We start from the raw sequence: 20,521 nt of genomic DNA, 5'->3' as shown, positions 1-20,521 counted from the left end.
AAGAAAGAAAGAAAGAAAGAAAGAAAGAAAGAAAGAAAGAAAGAAAGAAAGAAAGATAGATTAGAGAGTGGGGAGATGCTCAGTCAGTCAAGTACTTGCCCAAGGACTCCCCAGAACCCAGGTATAAAGGTGAACAAGGTGGTACATTCTTGTAATAGTATGCTAGCCAGCTAGCTAGACTACTTGGCAAAGTTCCAGGCTGATGAGCATCCCTGTCACAAACAAAAGGCAGAAGGCTCATGTGAAATAATATCTGAGGTCATCCACTGACTTTACATGTATCCACAAACATGGGGCTATCCCACAAGAGCATGCATGGCCCCTGTCTAGACAAAAGTGTGTACACATGTGCATGTGAACGTGAACACACACACACACACACACACACACACACACACACATTTTACCTTAGCTGTTTCTCCTCTCTTATGTAATCTCTTCTATTCATTTCTCCCAGACTATTCAACCCTGATGATATTTATTTATTTATTTATTTATTTATTTATTTATTTGGTTTTTTTTGAGACAGGGGTTTTTCTGTATAGCCGTGGCTGTCCTGTAACTCACTCTATAGACCAGGCCAGCCTTGAACTCAGAAATTTGTCTCCCAAGTGATGATTTTTTATTTCCTGGAAAAATATAACTCCAAGTTTGGAGATTTCCCCCTCAATTGTTTGGGGATGTGTGATTGAGTCAATTCCATGCCTTGCTTGGGATTCTTGGCATTTACATTTTCCTTCCCAAGGAAATGGATGTTTCTCCCAAACTTTGTTCACTCTAAGACAATTTTCTCACCTTCTCAAATACTTTTCAGTGTGTGTGTGTGTGTGTGTGTGTGTGTGTGTGTGTACGTGTATGTGTGTGTGTACGTGTCTGCACATGTGAAGACTAGAGGTTGATGCCAGCATTACCCCCTCTCTGGTTCTTCACTTTGTTTCTCTCATTGAACTTGGAGCTCACTGTTTTGGCTAGATGGCGTGGCCGGGGGTCTCTCAGACTACATATAGTGGCTCCTCAGCACTGAGGTTAGAGAAGTGGCTACTATACCCAGAAGCACTTTGTGTCACTAAATTAGTTTATGTTGTTTATAATTCTATAACAGATAAAAATCACATGATAAGGAGTCTTCTGGTTTTAGCAGGGAGCCTGGCTTTTTTTTTTTCAGTCACATGATTATTCTGAGATCCATGCAAATTACCACAAGCAGCAACAGTCTGAACGTTTGAAGGGTGTCCTGTCGTATAAAACATCTCATGTTTTGCTTATTTACTTATCTGTCAGAGAACATTTGCAAGGCTTCCAGGTTTTGATTTTTATGACTTATTCTCTATCAACATCCAAGCACATCTTAGCGTATAACACTGTGTCTCTCCAATCAATGCTGTTGGTGGCATGGTGGTAAAATCCAGTCTGATTGCTTCTGCTATAACATACTTAAAAGTCTTGCCAAAAAGCATAGCCTCCCACCCTTTGTGCATTTTCCCAAAAATGTCAACATAGTTCTAAAAGGACAAGATGAAAAAGTAAAAATAAAGTTGTTTCTGTGTCCTATGGACCATCTCAGTTTTGTCTCTAGGGCAGAACAGAGCACAGCTGGCCCAGGAGACAGAGAATCTGCTAGGAATGGGAGGAAACAGGAGTTCTCCAAGATCAGCTCTGGTACACAGGTGCAAAGACATCCAAGGAGCCAATCAAAGTGCCACCACCAGCCCACCAGGGTCGTATCATTTACAAACAGGGTAGAATTTATGGCTTATAACATAACAGAGAATGAAGAAGACAGTCCCTGGATAGGTGGCTTTGTTTCTGCTGCTCTTAGACCTGTTTTAAATTTTGTGTAAAAATTCCGAGCAAAAATGGAGAAGGACAAAACATCATAAAAGAGGAAGGAGGGAGAGAGATGGAGGGAAAAAAAAGCAGATTAAATTCCCAATCTATGCTTCATGTAATGACTTTCCTTATCTTCCAGTACTTTTTTTTTCTAAAGCAAAGTAAAAAGACCTGGAGTGAATGGTTACTTGTATTTAGAGCTATGGCCAGAGACCATGTTTAGGCTGTCGCCCTCAATGCCTCTTTTGTGAAAGGGCCATCAATGGGTGGTAATTTTGAAGCTCCAGGTGTAAAGGAAATAGTCTTGTTATTTTTAATTTATGAGCTCCTGTAGCAATACACTCACCAGGAACCCCTCCAGATGTGTAAAGAAATACCAGTGATGCTTAAATTTACTGCAGCTAGAACAGCCCTTTGCTTCCCTGCTCCCACCCTCAACCACATAGCTCCATAAATCAGGCCTCTTCATGGCCTATGTTGAACGGAAACAGAGCACATGCAAAATAGTAAATCCACAACAGGTATCCGGGCCTGCGGTTGGCAGTCAGTACCACGGAGAGGCAGAAAGAAGCATGGCATCTCGTCCTGTGCTCTCTGACTTTACTATACAAGCCAAAACCAAACACGCATCATCTCAAGGAGTGTGCAATAGGAGATGCACAACTTACTCAAACAGCTTGAGGGTTGGGCTACTGCTGTCAAGGAGAGGATGTGGGGAATGAGGTCTAGAAGACTGGTTACACACAGAGGGTCTGAGATAAATTCTATCTGAGGGTCAGCAGGTGTCACCTTAACAGCCAGAGTGACCTCTAAGAAATAAAGTCAGGAGTGGCCTCCTCGGGCTTCAGTAGGGGATCGATGGAGCACAGCAAACGCTGTGCGCTTCCATCTGAAACTTGGGAACTTGGGACTGGCTCCAGGATGTCTACCAGCACAAAAGAATAATGATAAGAACATAAAATTTACAGAGCTGGGTATCAAGACTTTGCACACGATAGGTCAAGGTTTAGCACAGAGCCAGAGCTTAACTTTACTAATAAGTTACTAATAAGTATTTCGCTGAGCTGGGGATGGAACCCAGGGCTTTGCACAAGCTATGCAAGTCCTCTATTACTAAGCTACACCTAACTCCAGTCCTGCAGCTCCTACCACTACAGAAGTCCACCATGCCTCTACAGAGGAAAGGCACTTCTCTGAGACTGTTGACAGATGTCTGTGTCCCCAGGTAACATGGTCCCCCTTAGTGGCACTGCTGCCAATCAAGGAATTGGCACTATTTGAAGGGATCACCCCTGGTCACCCTGCAGGCTCCCTACAGGGAGGAAAAACAATTTCTGGCCAGGGAGATAGTCTTTAGTGGACACAGAAAACAAAGGAACTAGAAACCACCACAAGGACGCAGTTGAGCAAAAGAACTAGGTTTAAAGAAGCAGGGTCTGGAAGTAAGGGCTGCAGCCTTGGGGGGCAGTGGCCATGCAGATGTGCCCCACAGTGCTCAGGAGACACTGCTTCTGAAGTGAAGGATGGACGCCGCCAGTGGACAGGGGAGGAAGCTGGCAACCTCCATGGCATACATCATCGCCATCCTGAGGTGCACTCCCCGGATGCTCTGTTTGAGGTTGCCAGGAGCTCAGGCTTCTCACTAGAAATGGAGCATGTAAAGATGGAGTGAGCTATTCAGGAAAGGGATTTGGGCATCATGTTAGTAAGCAAATAAAGGAAGAAGATCATTTTCGAAAATAGTGAGTTATGGGAAGAACCTTTAACTTCTAAGCACTCTGAAGGCTTAGGTAAGGCAATAGCAAATGTTTTTTTTTGTGTGTGTGTGTGTGTGTGTGTGTGTGTGTGTATACTCTGTCCTAAATGTGTGTGCTGTTTCTAGCTGTTCTCATTGGGCTGAGATTTCCTTAATGGAATTGGCTGTCCTAGTTCTATTTTGTTTTCTTAGGTATTTAGGCTAGTACTGTGTGTCCTACCAATGATAGATGCTGGAGAGATGAGTAAAGAATGACTGGATGGATGGATGATTGGATGGATGGATGGATGGAAGGATGGTGAATGGATGGATGGATAGATGAATAGATAATGAATGGATGGATGGATGGATGGACAGAGAGATAGATGGGTAGATGGAGGGGTAGATAGATTTATGATGAATAGATGAATGGATGGACAGATGGATGGATGGTTGGATACATGGGTGGATAGATGAGTGGATGGATGATAGATACTCTCAGGATCTTACACCGGGTTCCCTTGGAAACATCCTTGGGATTGACAATTGGTATCAGTTGTCTGTCAGTTCACTTAGAAAATCTAAGTGGTGGGAGGACCTTTCACTGGTGTTATTCCAGAAATGTCAACTGGCCCCTGCCAGTCTTGTCTGGGAGCTGCTGCCAAGTCATTACACACACCCTTGATCCCATCCCACTCCAACTTGACAAACTAGACCACACTGTGGACAAATACTAGGTTTCAGTATCAGTGGAAACTCTCAGACATTGCCACAGACATTAATTAGCTCATGAGAAATATGAAGTTTTATATAAGAAAGTTGAGTAGGAAAAGTGTGTGTGTGTGTGTGTGTGTGTGTGTGTATGCATGTGGTGTGGGTCTTCTCATGAGCTCCTGAAAGGCCTTTGAGGGAAAGGCTTGGGGCAGGGTAACAGCAGCAGAGAGGAGAAGGAAGGGGCCCCACAGCCAGGCTGGACACAGCCAGCTTAGACTCTTAGACACAAGGAAATCCCTGAGTCTCTGTCATCAAGTCCTCTTCCAGCATCCAGCCTTATTCTTGGAGCTCTTCAGTGGTAAAAATGAGAACTGTAAACACTCAGGTGTTCATGGTATAGATAGAGCAGCTGAAGTTTTCTTTTAACCCTAGACAATAACTGTAAAATTCTGAATAATCAGGTTTCAAAACAGTTTGCTTTTTCCCATAAATGCTACCTTGCACCAGAGAGACAGCTATAATAATGTATGAAAATTTATTTGAGAAAAATGAACCACATTCATTTTTCTGAAGTATCTAAAAGGCCAGAGATGGATTCTGAGCGATGGCTTATACTGCATCATTTTCTTTTATTCACAGAGGCTTGCCTCATGCTGATTAGCTCCCTTTCAGCACAGGTCTGGGGACAAGTCCTTTCCTTGTCCCTGCCAAGGACCTTTCTTTCCTCTGCTGGGCTTCAGAAGGGTCAAGCCATAGCCTGGATGGGCTTTGGTTCTGGAACATGCCAAGAAAATGACACGGGCCATTATCTCTAGGCTCACGAAATCCTCTCTTCCAAGTTCCAGTGTGCTTCATGGTACCAGGCAAAGAGGATCGAGGTCCAATGGGGCATCCCACCCAATCCTGTGGCTTAAAAGAAATGATGTGTACTTATCAGAAGTAGCAACCTACAATGTAGAAACCTACAATGGAAATCTCCCACCTGCCTAACCATCTGGATTACCTCTATCAATAGCGCTAATCTTCCCTACAATCGAGGGCTTGGGCCCACAATAAACTATCTCATGTATAAGCACCCTGCCCAAAAGGTTTGGGATTTTGTTGTTGTTTTTGTTTGTTTTGTTTTGGGGTTTTCTTGGGGGTTGTTGTTGTTATTGTTGTTGTTTTACATATTCTCTTCTTCTGAGAAGCAAGACAGACCTATGTTTCCAAGCACTCCTGATGCATTCTTTTCACGAGAATGCATCCTCTGGCTATCACAGAGCACCATCTGAGTGGTGGAAGTGAGTCTGCCCTCCCTTCTCCTGCCCTCATGAGCTCAGGGAGAAGTTTTAGGAGGGTTCGCCAGAGTCCTGAGCTGGAAGAAAGAGAAGCAAGAAATGCAAATGCCATCACAGAAGAGAAAGCAGGGATACCAAACATGTCTCTCTGTGACTCCGTGTGATTATTTCAAAGCACAGCATCATACCTGATGTCCCGTCGTTTGTGCTTCCCATATCCTCAGGGAGGCACAAACACACGGTGCCCAGGATGGATCTGTTTCCCTCCACGATGCCATTCATCAGCGCACTCAGCCTCTACCCAGTGCCACGCAGAATAATATATCTTTAGTTTCTCTAATGCCTTCCCCATGATTCTACCCCCAAATGCTTTACATACTTCAATATAAGACAGCTTTAGAATTAAAATAATCAGTCAGCACAAGGAACAGAAAGCAAGGAGGTTTACTGAAGGGGAAGACGGAGAGCCCAATCAGCTGCACGGCTCAGGTCACTCAGAAGACTCTGCCACTGAAACTCTTCCGTGGGCTTATTGTCCTAGGATGCATCCCTCCGTGGTCATTTACAACACCCTCTCATGGGAAGAGTTAGGTAACTGAACTTTATAAGACCTTCAGGCTCATAACATGCCTCTTTCACACCAGAAGAAGATGCAAGTTCCCCCCAAAGTGCCCTACAGCAAAAGGAACCATTCACTTCTTTAACACACAGCTTGACCTATGTGACAAACGTCTAAGCATCCCAGCAGAGGACAACCTGGAGACTCCAAGATTCAAATGTTTTTAATTAACTAATCCCTTTGTAGGCCTTGTGTGGGAGTGGTGGTGCAGAGTGAGACACCTGTCATATTAGGCTGGAAGGCCAATAAGGCTGTGCCTTTACCTTCACGGAGAAGTAGCATTTGCATAGAAGCATGTAGGCTGGGGAAGCTTTGCCCCCAGACGCAAGGGAAGGCACAGTAGGAAGCCATAGAGCAAAGCTTAGGACGAGGGCCCCATGGGTTCTTCCCCAGGGAGCCAGGTTAGTGCCCAAGCAAGCATAAGCCAGAGGGAGCTTAGGAAGGAGGGTGGGGCAGAGAATACAGAGAGACTGTATGAGGCCCCTGAAAATCTCTGGCTTTTGCTCTGTGGTATAGAAAGCATTATTTCTATAACTAATAGAAGTTAGAATAAAGATCTGCTGATCGCAAGCCCACTATCACCCAGACATACTCAGATTTTGAGGTAAACTGGGCATTTACTGTTATTATTGTTGTTGGGTATATGTGTGTATTATCTCTCTGTGTATATGTATGCCTACATGTATGAGTGTGTATGCATGTGTATGCCTACATGTATGTATAAGTGTGTATATATCTGTGTGTGTCTATGTACTTGTATATGTCTGTGTATATGTGTGTATGTCTGTAGTATGTGTCTGTGTGTATATGTGTGTGTATGCATGTCTCTGTGTGTACATGTGTGTGTCTGTATATGTATACCCGTATGTCTATGTGTGTGCCTATATATGTGTATGCATGTGTCTGTGTGTGCATACATGTGTCTGCGTGTACACATGTGTCTCTGTGTGACTGTGTATGTCTGTATGTCTATTTGTATCTGTCTATATGTTTGTATGAGTATGTATGTTTCTATCTCTCTGAGTGTATAAATGTGTTTGTGTGCATGTATATATGAGTGTGTATATGTATACATATGTGTGTATGTGTGCATTTGTATATGCATCTGTGTGCATATGTTTATGTATGTGCATGTCTGGGTATGTATGTTTATATATGTGTGTGTGTCTGTGTATGTGCATGTGTATGTCTGTGTATATGTTATACAGAAGCACTTGCTTGTGTGGACTTAGAAGTCAAGATGTTTTCCCCAATCTCTTCCCCATCTTATTCTTGGAGACAAGGCCTCTCAGTGGACCTGGGGCTCACAATCGCACCTAGACATGCTGGCCAGCAAGCCCCTGGGATCTGCCTGTCACTAACCCTAGCACTAGGGTTATAAGTACATACCCCCATGCCCGGTGTTTCAGGCACTAGGGGTTTTGACTTAGGTCCTCCTGACCATAAGGCAAGCACTTTACAAACTGAGCCACCTCCCCAGCTCTGGCATCCATTCTTTATGTTGATGTTTTACATGGCTCTCCCACTATCTGAACAAACATCATGGTGGCAGGGAACAGTCACTGACACATTCAACAGACATTTCTTGGTGTTCATTTTAGTCCTGGGACTTCAGCCAAGAACAGAGACAACTACTGTCTCTGCATTTTGAAGCCAACATTCTGGTTCAGAGGGTCTGGGCTCACACCCCACACACTAGCTGTGTGACCTTGGCCAACTTACCTCATCATTCTGTGCAATGGTTTCCACGTCAGTGATGGTATGGTTTTAGAGCCAACTGGGGGACTTTTGAAGCTAAAGATGTGATGATGAAGATGGTATAGACCTTGGGGATGCCTTAGACCATGGAAGCTGCTATGATTTCCAGATGAGTAAATGCGGATGATTGAAAACTAGTTGCAAGCATGCTGCAGTGGGATGGTAATAGATTCACCTCCTCCTCATCCCTCTTCCTCTCCGATATACTTGACCATTGCTTCTACTCCTTTTCAGACTTCCATGTGTCACCTCCAAATTCATTCCTTTACAGCCTGACGTATGTCACCCTCAAAGTCAATCCATAAGCAAAAGCGTACCTTCCATCTTTCACTTTGATTTAACTTAATGTTTTGGTTGATTTTCAAGGTCAATGCCATGACAGTTCTGATTTGTGGCCTTTGTGGAATGACTCTTAGCTGAGCTCTAGGGTACCAGAATTCTTTTCTCCACAGTCATGGAGAAAAGAACTTGAAATGTAGCTAATGTTGGCCTTAAACTTCCCTCTTCAACCTCCCAAGAGCCCAGTGGTGACAGAATTCTTCCTCCTTCCTACCTACTATCCTTTACTGTTGAGCCACTTTTCTGGATTATAAAATCAAGATCTGTGACAGGGGTTGGGGTTGGTGCTGAGAACACAGCTTACCTTACATGCAATCACGGACACTTGAGCTCTGCCCCTTAGAACCCACATGTAAACCCAGGTATGGCGGCCCTCAGTTGTCCTCCCGGTGCTAGGCAGGGGAGACAGGCATATAAAACCTAAGAAGTGAAACACTTACAAAGCCAGGCATGGCAAGGGACAATTGCAATGGATAGATACACTTAGAAAGTAGAGGAAGGAGGATGCTAAGTTCAAGGTCAGCCTGAACTACGTATTAAGTTCAAAATCAACCCGAGCCTCAAAGTAAGACCCTGTCTCAATCTACAGATGAAAAACAAAACAAAACAAAACACTTTGAAAATTTAGAGTTGTGTATTAGACTAACTGAAGCCACGGGTATATGGCTTCAAACATGGTCTTCTCTTGACAAGTCTTTGATAAGCTCATTGCCAAAGGGCTCTGACTCCCTTCGGATTTTGAAAGCTGCTGGTCTGCACTCTCTGTACAGATGGCTTCCTTTCTGAGGTGTGAAGCCAGATCTTTACAATGGCTATAGAGGCCCAGGATAGCCACCAGGCAGGATTACAAAGACCTTGTAGAGATAGGCACCACGTAGAAGTCTACTTGGAGGGGGGCGGTTCACTGAGCTTTCCACCCAGGACAGGGCTCTATCCTTCTGAGGCAGGTGCTGTGTTAATATCATCTCCAAGACTCAGATGATCACATCTTTTCTTAACCTTCACCATAACCCTGTGCCCAGGAACAATAGAAAATCAAAGGCTGGAAAGGCCAAGTCAACTGTCTAGCTTGGGGCTGGGGGGTTAAGCTTTGAGCTGGTCCATCTTTCCATTTGCTTTGTTCAGTGTCCTTCACAGCCTATCGCCCACACCAGTAAAAAGACACCAATAACTAGAATCACAGATACAGAGAGCAGTTGACAAGAATCCCTGGAATACTATGGGTTCACTGACGCTTCTCTTTCAAACATTCTCACCATGGCCAGGGATTTTGTTCTAAATGATCCCAGACATTGTGAACTGATAGCCCACACCTCAGCAAGATGACAGTTGGGCATAGCCCCCGTTTAGGAGAAATGCACACTGTACATGCTCCCATACCAGGATATGGTTAGGGATACACTCATGGTGCAGGGTTGCCCACTCCCACTACTCTGTGCCAAACCACAGGTACTGATTCTGCTCTGCTCCATCTGCCTAAGCCAGTACAAAAGTCTATATGGATGCTTGGGATGGCACACCTGCTGTTTGGTGGTCTTTGAATTCTTTTATTAAATTTAGGCTTATATATTTTGCTTTGTATGCATGAATGTGTTACCTGCATGTATGTCTGTGTACATTTGTGTCTGTTACTCCCGAGGTCAGAAGAGGGCATTGGATTCCCTAAGACTGGAGTGACAGACAGTTGTGAGCCATTATATAGATGCTGAGACTCAAACCCAGTTTCTCTGGTAGAGCAACAAGTGCTCTTAATTACAGATCCAACTCTCCAGCCCTTCGGATTCCATTGAACACAGGGCTCCAAGTGGAGGCACTAAATGCAGCCACTAGTTTACAATGCTTTTGCCATCTCTCAGGGCAATCAGGTGTTGGCGGCACGGGTGGGGGGAGATGTCTTAGTGCAAGCTACACCTGATACTGTTTCCTGGGGCCTCGGAAATCCAAGGGCACTAGAAACTCACTTGGCTCCTTCTTAAAGTCTTCCTTTCACACTGCCACTGAGGTGAGTTTAAGTGGAACTATATTCATACAAACTAGGACTCCTAGAAGTTCACCTCATCCATATGCATGAGCAACACTTCTTTCTTTCCCAAGAAGTGCTCAGAACCTTTTCTAAGGAAAGTAAACCTAAGCCTGCCAGGAATACATAAGCCAGAGATCCATGGGGTGATGGTTTGGCCTTCAGTGATCCTTGCCTGGCTCTGATTAGCTGCCAAAGAAGGGGACTGGATGATTGGAGCATCTGGAGTTCAGGCCACACCTGCAGGTCGTTAGGAAAAAGATGCCCCTACTGGAGGTTTGCCAGAGTCTCCCCATGAGCCTACAGGGCTTTGTCCCTTTAAGCTCATTCACAATTGGGTGCCCTGTTCCATGATACAACTGTGTACATTGGCTTTCACCAGTGTCTCACAGGAAGCTCCTAAGTGGCCCTACTTCCATGGGAAGCTTCAGAACAGTAGAGGGAAGTGAAAGAGATGGAAGAGTGGCAGGGACAGTGCATAGGAAGGAGAGCTGCCAGAGTCAGCAGGCAAGGTAGGTATCATGCTGCTATGGAAACCACAAGGAACTGGGAAAACAATAATAGACAATTTAAACAACAGAACATTTCTACAATATGAGCTCATAAAGTTTCTTTCACAGCTCTTGCTCGTATGTTTTTAGGTTGGGGGGTGCTTTAAAAAAAAAAAAAGTCTTTTGAGGTATAAATGTAATAAGAAATGCAATCCTGGACATTAGCTGCTCTGGTCAGTAACACCAGAGGCAGAAATGAAGCCTATCTCTACAGCATAAGTCAGCAATCGAGAGATGAATCTTGTGTGTACCTGGCTCCATTTTTCTACTCCTGCATCTCCCGAGACCAATTGTGGTATTCAGGTGGCTTTTCCCAGTAATGGTTGTTGATGTGTTTCACAACTGTCCCTGCAGGGAACTGTGTCTGATGGAGAACAAGGGGACCAACTATGGGCAGTCTCATGATCTTCCTCATCCTTCTTGTGCTTAATAAACTTAGAGCACACAGCCAGGTACCACTATTATGTGTAAAGTACCCAGGGATGGAAGAAAGCCTCCTTTATCCAAGATCAGACGTGCAAAGCCTTTGCTGGGGCCAGTGCAACCAGGAGCTATTTTTATTTGACTATCAGCAAGATGGTAGATATAATAGCAATAAGAATGGGGACAGTTATAACTACAGCTGCATGTAGTCCACTGGGGACTGAGCAGAGGAGAAACATGGTCCCAACAGCAGTGACATCAGGAGTTAGTCCCCTAAAACTCAGTTTACCCTTGACCCTGCGACCTGGGTTTATTACAGTGGCAATCTCCAGCTTCATGTACTACTGGCCAAATCAGTCAAATAACAGCCAGGTACAAGTTCAAGAGACTTTGAGCAAACTGTTAGGCAATAGAGGAGCCACCTAAGACAAAAATGGAAGGGCTAACAGGGAAGAATTAGACATCCAGCATTAGTAAAGTCCCTAGGAAAAAAATAAATTTGGAACGAAGACAAAAGGTGAGAGGAGTGGTGTGCGCTCATACGTGACACTAAGACCTGGCCCTGTGGGAGGCTGGTGAGAGGACATCGTGGGCATGACAGCAACCTCATGAAAGAACAGGACAGGATGGACGGCGGGTGAGAAGGCAGAGCACTTGGATCCCACAAAATGAACCTAAGTCAGTTACTTATCATTGGGACCAAAATCCTCCACCACTCAAGGGAGGTGGGATTTATCTCAGCTCACATTTCAGAGGGCTTAATCCATGGAGACTTTGCTCTGTACATGACAGAACATGACAGTGGCAGTGTGTATACAATCTTCAATCACTGGTGGACAGGAAAATGGTGGGTGAAGGGGAAAGGAGCCCAGATGGCATACAGCCTGCAAAGACATGGCCACAGTGACAGCTTCTTCCAAGTCAGTCTCCCCTCCTTCCTTTTCCCTCATTATATCATCATACTCTCTGTGGATTCAGACAAGTGGGTTCTACTGCTCTTCACAATCCAATCAAGTTGACAACCAAGATTAGTAACCACAGAGAACAATGCTATATTAAACACTAGAGTTTATCCAGAAAATTCAAACCCAGGGCGGACATTTTTAATCAACAAGAAAATAAAATAGTGCAACTGGATCTTCAAATGGAAAGTCATTAAGTTTAAGGACAGGGACAAGAGGGATACAGCCCAAAGGGGAAAAAAAAACTCCACAGCTGTTGATGCTTTTTGGATTATTTGGGAACGGAAAACTCAGTGTGAAGCTATGAGGCCATCTGAAGGATTCGTTTTCTTTTCCAAGGTTTGAGGTAACTCCACGCATGATACAGGATCTACTCATTGCTTTTCAAATAACAGTGAAATTTCCATTGTCTCAACCTTCAATGACAGGGTCTCCTCCATTGGGTTTTGTGTACTTTTTATGATAGACAGCAAAGTATGTAATTAGCGAGCAGTCAGCACAAGGGGAAATCTAACCATATACTATCTACCACATCATCTCTTCTCAGTGACGTAAGATTTATGCTAAAGGATTCGCACATTTGAAATGGCCTTCGTGCTCAGTGGCAACACACTATTAACCGATTTGAGGACAGAAGTACCAGTTTCTTTAGTACTACCACTATTGCTTTTAGCCCTCTTCCTTTGAGACAGAGTGGCTGACCTCCAGCTCAGTATGTGACCTTAAACCTTTAAACCCTGTGTCTCCTAAGTGTTCAGATTGCAGGTAGAATACCGCCATGCCCTATCTATGCGGTGCTGAAGATCCACTCCTGGGTTTCACACAAGCTAAGTGAACAGCCTATCAAACAAGCTACACGCACAGCCCCAGTTGTTATTATTTTTAAAGTTTCTTTCCCTGAAAGAACAGTAGACTAGAATTCTGAAATACAGGCAACCACTAAGAGGTTTACTATCTAAAGAAAGAGAATTTTTTTTTTTATTCTTAGATTCAATAATTGCGATGGTTTGAGTGAAGGTTGATCCTCATTGCCTTGGTCTTACGAGGCTGAGTCCTCAGAAGGCCACTCGGAAAAACCTGGTCTCTCTTGCCCTTCTGTCTTCTACCTCGTGAGGACAAACCAACAAGATGCCGTGTTGGAAGCAGACAAGCAGCCCTTGTATAGGTGCCAGTACCCTGGTCTTGAATTTCCCAATCTCTAAAAGGAAAGAAATAATCTGCTGTTCCCTATAAACCACCAAGCCTTGAACGTGGTGTTGCATGAACATGAGCAGACTAAGACAATAGGCCTCGAGCTACTGTGAACAATCTACAGAAACATATAAACACTTCTGCACAGACCTCTGGGACCCAAAGAAGTGATAGATCCCTGGCTGGCTATGTCTCTCACTAGGGAATGGATCTCTCTCTCTCTCTCTCTCTCTCTCTCTCTCTCTCTCTCTCTCTCTCTCTCTCTGCTGTAGGTGCCCATCCATGACTGACAAGTTGTTAATATGCTACCTTACTTGCTGGAAGGAAGCAAAACCCAATGGCAAGCCAGGGTGAGGGGTAAGGAATGAGCGAAGAGTGTGCTCGTGTGCTTTATCCATGGTACGCTGTCCTTCTCTACACTGTAAGCCCTGTGAAGGCAAGCTCCACGTGCTATCAGTGATCACAACAGAAAAGATACTAAGGGGCCAGAGGGAGCAGTCTGAGTATCAGCTGCTTTCACCAAGCCTGATGACCTGAGTTCAACCCCTGAACCCATATAATGGAAGAAAAGTACCAACTCCTACAAGTTATTCTCTGATCTATATGCACATGCATGTACATGCATACACAGGGATGGCTGGCTGGCTGGATGGATGGATGGATGGACAGATGAATAGACAGACAGACAGACTGACTGACAGACAGACAGACCAGTGTAATAAGCAATCTTCTGGAGTCTTTGCTCACTGCTACCAGCATCTACAGAGCTCCCTGCCGTTGTCACTGGCCCGTTGTTCATCATAGGTGCCCGGCACCTGTTCTCCCTAAATAGAATCCACTGGAAGTCCCAGCCCCTTACTTCCTCCACAGTCCAATATATCTTCAGTGTTTCGTTTTCTTCGAGAGTCTGGCAGTTTTGTGTGGAATCCTCTGAAACACACTGAGATTTCACCCTCAGAAGAGCATCAGGGTAGGAGGTGCTGAGTTCAACTCCAAAAAGTGTTGAAAGCTTGTTCCCTCCAGCATGGAGGCCAGGCTCGCCCTCTCCAGCATGGAAAACAAGTAGCCACTCAGCACACCTTCCACCTCCCCCTTACTGACGGAAACCTCACTCTCTAAGTGATGGGAACAGGCAGCAAGTTCTCTGTTGTTCCCAGAGAGTCGGGGGATGGGCTCTCTCCTGTTCTGAGGTTTTATTCAGCCTTTGCTCACATACTCAGGTCCCCCACAGAGACAGAAAAATGGCCTCTTACTCAGTGATCTAGAAGATTTCTGCCTTAAGGTGTCTTCTCCGGCATCAGCCAAAGTTCACCCACCTGTGGATGCGCTCTGACAGGCTTCCCAGGTCTCAGAATCTTCTGGGCTTATGACATTTCTGCCTAAATGCTTATATCTCTTCATTCCTGCTTCAGACGGCAGAGAGGTAACATCCCAGTGGGCTTGGGTTCCTTGCTCATTGGTCCAGATATCACAGAGGCTCACACACAGGTGGAGCTAACAATGGCCCTTGCTAGGAGACCAGCATACGCATATGGTGCTTCTTCTCCCATATCCAAGCCAGCACAAATGTTCAGAGGAGAATAAACACAGCACCGTGATTGAATGAGCCTCTCAGAGCTAAGTTCCCAACACTACTTCCTGACACCTACTATAGATGGCATTTCTCCCAGGACCCTGTCTCTCTCCTCCTATTCTGACTTGTTCCCTTCCTCAGTCAGAGCCCCTCCCCTTCTTACGAAATACTGGCCAGACCCACATGAACTTAAACTTCTGTAATGTTCTTAATAATTTAACATCACCTAATTTTAATCTTCAGACTAGACCCTCTGACTTCATACTCTCTGTTATTTATTTATTCAGAATCCTGTTTACTCTGGAGCCTGAGAACCTTAGAGAGAACTTTCTAAGGTTTAGCTCAAGTATTGAGTAAAAAGTGACCAGACATATGAGTTAACTGATGAACCTTCCCGCTCTTCAGTGTCCTTGTTCATAAAATCATGAGATTGAATGGAACAACCCTGTCATCCCACTCAGCTGTCCTTTGTCTCCTGCCCTGTCTCTGCCTTGTTGCTAAAATTAGGCTGACAACATAGTTCAAATACCTTTCATTTTTGGTTCTCCTGGCTTTAAACTCTCTAAGATTGGCCTTATATCCAGTGTTTGATTAGCTATATATCCAGTAGTGTGTCAGGAGAGGGTACACCTAGCATCTCTTTAATAGTGTCTTTTTTTGGCAGATTCATGAGCAGGTAAGTGTGGGATCAGCAGCCACAGGACTTCACCTTATACTTACTTCACAGTCTTACCCCAAGAAGGGCCATCTTTAGAGACATATGTTCTTATAACAGTGGTTCTCAATCCAGGACACCTCTGACTATTTCAGGACATAGTAGGAAGAAGGGTGCATGGGCATGTAGTAGACAGAGGCCAAAGATCCTGCTAAACACACTATAATGCATAGGACAGTCCCCTCAACACAGAGTTCTCTGGCTCACAATAACAACAGTGCCCAGTATCTTGCTTTCAAAAGGCCAACTCAAAGAATGGTATTGAATGCCATCTAATGGTTCCAGCTGATCTGGTCCACCTAGGATGCACGCCAGCTGGGTGTACCCAAAAAGACCAAAGATCTGAGCATCTCTTACCGTGCGAAGAAGGAGGCAGCCACCGAGGTCCCTGTGGAAGTCTCACTGGCCACACAGGAACCCTGTGGGGCTGGGACACTGCTGGCTGCAGGCTTGTCAGCATTGTAGCGGTTGAGCGCTGACTCTGTCAGTCCCTCGCGGCTGGTCTCTGTCATCAGCTGGGAGATCTGACAAAGAAAATGACATGAAGCTCATTACCTATGGCTCGCAGAATGCCTGCCCATTGCCAGCAGGTTGCTGTCTGGAGAAGAGGGTGGGTTTAATCCCACCCGCCCTCAGTTACCTGGGAGGCACACGGGATTTCTGTGACCATTTCCCAGCATGCTAGCTAGGTCACTTCCTGTTTCCATTTAAAATAATGTAGTGAAATAACCCCTGACATTATAGGCTGCATGACACCTGTATCTTCCCTTCCTGGAGAGGAGAAAGTGTCACCTATTAGCCACACGCTCTTCATAGCCCAGGATCAGAACCGTGACATGAACTAATGCTGGCTTCACACCAGGAAAGGCTTCGAGTGCTCACAAAGTGTGGAACAGGCAGAGGTTCAGTCCGAAGGCACAAGCAAGCCTGCTAATGAAGAACACGAGGGATTCAGATAAAGGGTTCTTGGGGGCAGTGCTTGGGGTCTGCTGTAGGAAGACAGGTGGATTGCAGATGCAGATAAAAACAGACACAGCTACCATGTAGCACCAAAGGTTTTTCACAGAGGGCGTAGAACATTTTAGATTTCATTTTCCTTCTGATCCATTAACAGGACCATGAGTGATTTCTGCTTTTCTTTCTATTTGTTTTGGTTTTGCTGTTGTTGTTTTGTGGAGTTTTTTGTTTTGGTTATTTGGTTGTTTGTAGGTTGGTTGGTTTGTTTGTTTTGAGGCAGGGTTTCTTATAGTCCAGGCTAGCCTAGAACTAGGTATGTAGCAAGACTAGCCTTGAAGTCTTGATCCTCCCTTTGTACCTCCCAAGCACTGGAACTGCAGGAATAGGCCTTCACACCTAGCTAAAGTATTTGTCTGGTATGATGGTTGGTTTTAACTGCCAACTTGATATACCCTGTTGCTTAGATCAGGTTGGCCTGTGGGCATCATGCCTGTTGGGGACTTTCCTTAATTGGGTTAACTGATGTGGGGAGACCCACCCTGAATGAAGGTGACATTTCATAGACTGGGGTCAACTGTATAAAAGTGAGAACTGTGAACTGAGCAAGGAGACAGGCGTGCACACATCCATGACTGGGCTGGGCTGTGACTGGCTGTTTCGAGTCCTGGCTACCTTAACTTCCCTGCTAGGATGGACGACAGCCTAGAATTATGTGGTGAAATAAACCTGTCCTCCCTCCTTAAGTGACTCTGTTGGGGCATTTTATCACACCAAGATTAAAAATCCAGAGCAACAGTGTTTTCACTTTTGTTTGTTTGAGAACTGGTCTCTTGTGGCGTAGGCTGCCCTTAGACTCACTATGTAGCCGCGACTGCCTTCTTTTTATTACTTGTGATTGTTTTTGTAATGGAAGTCCACATAGATAGTCTATTCTGTCTCCCATCAGCTATAAGACCCACACTTCAGGGGAAAATTAGGATGTGGTATGGAGACACACTAATGTTCTGAGATAACACGGTGTTTTATGGGATAAAAGTCTAAGTGGGCTGGGTGGTTACTTTAAAACTTTAATCTACTTCCAAAAGGGAAAACATTAGTTGAAATAAACAAACAGAAAGATGGATGACTTCAGTTAAACAATAACAACAAAAAAGATCTTTGGCCTGCTACTCTTAAATGATAAGTGGAAAATATTCCGATCATTTATAAAACACAGGTGTAATAAAACCCAGGGCAGGAGCCTTTTTCCTTGGTCACTGAGCAGAGTAGCTGGCCATGGGGCAGATGAGGGAGGCTGGGCTAACATCAGGGACGTTAAACCATTTATAATTCTCAGTTTTAGCAGTGCGGCCATTTGCTCCGTTGCATACCGTTTAATCAAAACTTTGCTTAAACTCCTGCTGTAACTTTGGGAAGTTCAGCATCATTCAGTGGAGATTCTGCCAATCTGTACTTTCTTACTTTCATTCTGCATACAAGAGACAAACGTGGCCCCCATCACAGCAGCCAGAGAGGAGGCAGCACAGAGAAGGCCTGGAGGATGGTGTCCCTGTATTCCATGGGGGCTATAACTCTCCCTAGGCACAGGTCACCTCTATGGGCTGCCTACACCACCAACAGCTGCCACCATCCCAGAGGGGACAATGAAAGGATCACCACACACACTGTTGTCCCCACTAGCTAGTAATGCTAAAGCCACAGGTGGTATGTGATGCTCTCCTGGACAACACTCAGGACCAAAACCAAACTCTCAAATCCACGGCACCTAATTCCATTTCCATCCAAAGCCACCTTGAAGGCACACACCTGGTTTTCACTCACAGTGACATCTGAGAGAAGTCAGCAAGTGAGTGTGGCATCAGTGATACCTTGCACACCGTGGTGGTGGCATCACTGAGAAGCCTTCACCCAATTCTCTGTGAATGTTTCCTTCCCTTTGTTGTATTTTGTTTTAAATGTATTTTGTGTCTTTTAAATCTTTAAAGAGCGCTTCCATGTCTATACTTTGGGTTATACTGGCAAGTTATATATCACATGATAGTGAACCAGGGCTGGCTTGTCCAGTGTATACCAAGATCAACACAGAGATAACAAAAGCAAATTTGTGGCATGGATTCCGACTATTCTATTTTCTTTTTTCTTTTTTTTCTTTTCTTTTTTCTCCCCCCCCCTCCCCCGAGACAGGGTTTCTCTGTGTAGCCCTGGCTGTCCTGGAACTCACTCTATAGACCAGACTGGCCTCAAACTCAGAAATTCACCTGCCTCTGCCTCCCAAGTGACTATTCTATTTTCTGCTGCTCACATCTATAGTCCTTTAAACAAGCAAATATATTTCTTTTCTAGAGTTCATTAATTTGCTGGGCACGTCCGTGTGTGTACCGGCAAGTGCCCTACCACTGAGTCCCTTCCATTGTTGGTGGTGCTTAACTGTGCGAGGTACTTCGGCAGACACACATGCAAATACATCTTCAGGTCTCAGGTGTCTTCGATATTTACTTTCTTTGCAGTTTGCACAGGCGTCCCCAGCTGACAGTGTGTTGCGCTGACTGTAAATGGGGGGCGCTGGCTGTGTTCAACTTCTGGGCTCTGTCCAGCTACATCTTCATCACCCTGAAAGTCAGAGGGGCCAGGCACCCTCTCTGAAGCTGTGGTTGTTTTAACTCAGCAACCAAAATCATATTGTTTTCAAATGATTATGAGAAAGGAGTCTGCTTATCGGATGAACCAGCACTCACCCACCCTGTACTAGAAGGCAGGTTCCCAGTGCTGAGGCTCCACTGACAGCTTCTCACCGATGAGCTATCTTGTATGTCCCCAAGTCACTAACTATCAAGAGCTATTCCCTTCAACCTTGGCAATTATCATATACAATACCATCAGTCATGAATGAATTACCTCAGGAGTCAAAGGGACAAATACTTGCCCACTGGATAAGACCCAGCTAGGAAAGATCTGTCCAACACAAATTTCTTCTTCAGCTCTAAACTGGAGGTAGCCCATCCCAGAGCTGCACACACGTTAAACAGAAAGGCTGAAGATACTAAATGTATCGCCATTATCTGCTAACCCTCTAAGATTGATAAGCCCTATCCCTTCCCCAAGGCCCAGGGGAGACGGGCAACATAAAGCTATCTAGGAGGCTAAGCTCTTGGTCCCAGCTCACAGATGAGGAAAGAGCTGTGAAAGAGATACATGATTCGACCAAGGTCACACAGCACAGAGAAAATGCAGACCCCTGAAGCCATTCTGTTATCCCTCCTCAGTTCATCTGGTTACCAACCTGTGTTGAACAAGCTGAGGAGCGAGTAGATTTGAGGGCTCACAGAAAGTAAACTGTGCTACATGTATCACTTCATGGGAAAGAATCAAACCAGAAAACTGGACATAGATTAGAAACATGTAGAGAACTTAGAACATATCCTGTCTCAGAATAAAGGCACCCACATATGTGATGTTTGTGTGTATGTGTACATGAGTGTGTGTGTGCATGTATGTGTATATGTGTGAGTGGATGTGTGAGTGCATATACATGCATGTGTGTATGTGTGAGTGTGTGTGCTTGAGTGTGAGTGGATGTGTGTGTTATGAGAATGTGTTCATGAGCATGTATGAGAGAGAATGCATGTGTGTGTTATGAGAGTATTGTGAATATGTGTATGAATGCATGTGTGTACATGTATATTTGTGTGTATGTGCATAAGTATGTATATGAGTGTGTGTTATGAGAATGTGTGAACGTGTGAGTGTGTGTGAGAGACAGTGCATGTGTGTGTTATGAGAATGTATATGCATGTGTACATGAGTACATGTATGTGCATGTGTGTGTATATATATATATATATATATATATATAT

The 20,521-nt window shown here is 44.7% G+C and overlaps 1 protein-coding gene across 3 annotated transcripts in view; it reads right to left on the bottom strand.

The window, feature by feature from the left end:
* Kif26b (kinesin family member 26B) overlaps positions 1–20,521 on the bottom strand; it is a 403,835-nt gene that overhangs the window by 202,317 nt on the left and 180,997 nt on the right. For all 3 annotated transcript variants that reach the window (XM_021197273.2, XM_029538478.1, XM_029538479.1), the window contains one exon: positions 16,068–16,234. In XM_021197273.2, the coding sequence (XP_021052932.1) occupies positions 16,068–16,234 (167 nt within the window). The remainder of the gene's footprint in view (positions 1–16,067; positions 16,235–20,521) is intronic.

The sequence above is a fragment of the Mus pahari genome, chromosome 5 (assembly GCF_900095145.1).
Source record: "Mus pahari chromosome 5, PAHARI_EIJ_v1.1, whole genome shotgun sequence".
In the NCBI taxonomy this organism is placed as follows: domain Eukaryota; kingdom Metazoa; phylum Chordata; class Mammalia; order Rodentia; family Muridae; genus Mus; species Mus pahari.
This window is presented reverse-complemented; position numbering and strand designations above follow the sequence as displayed.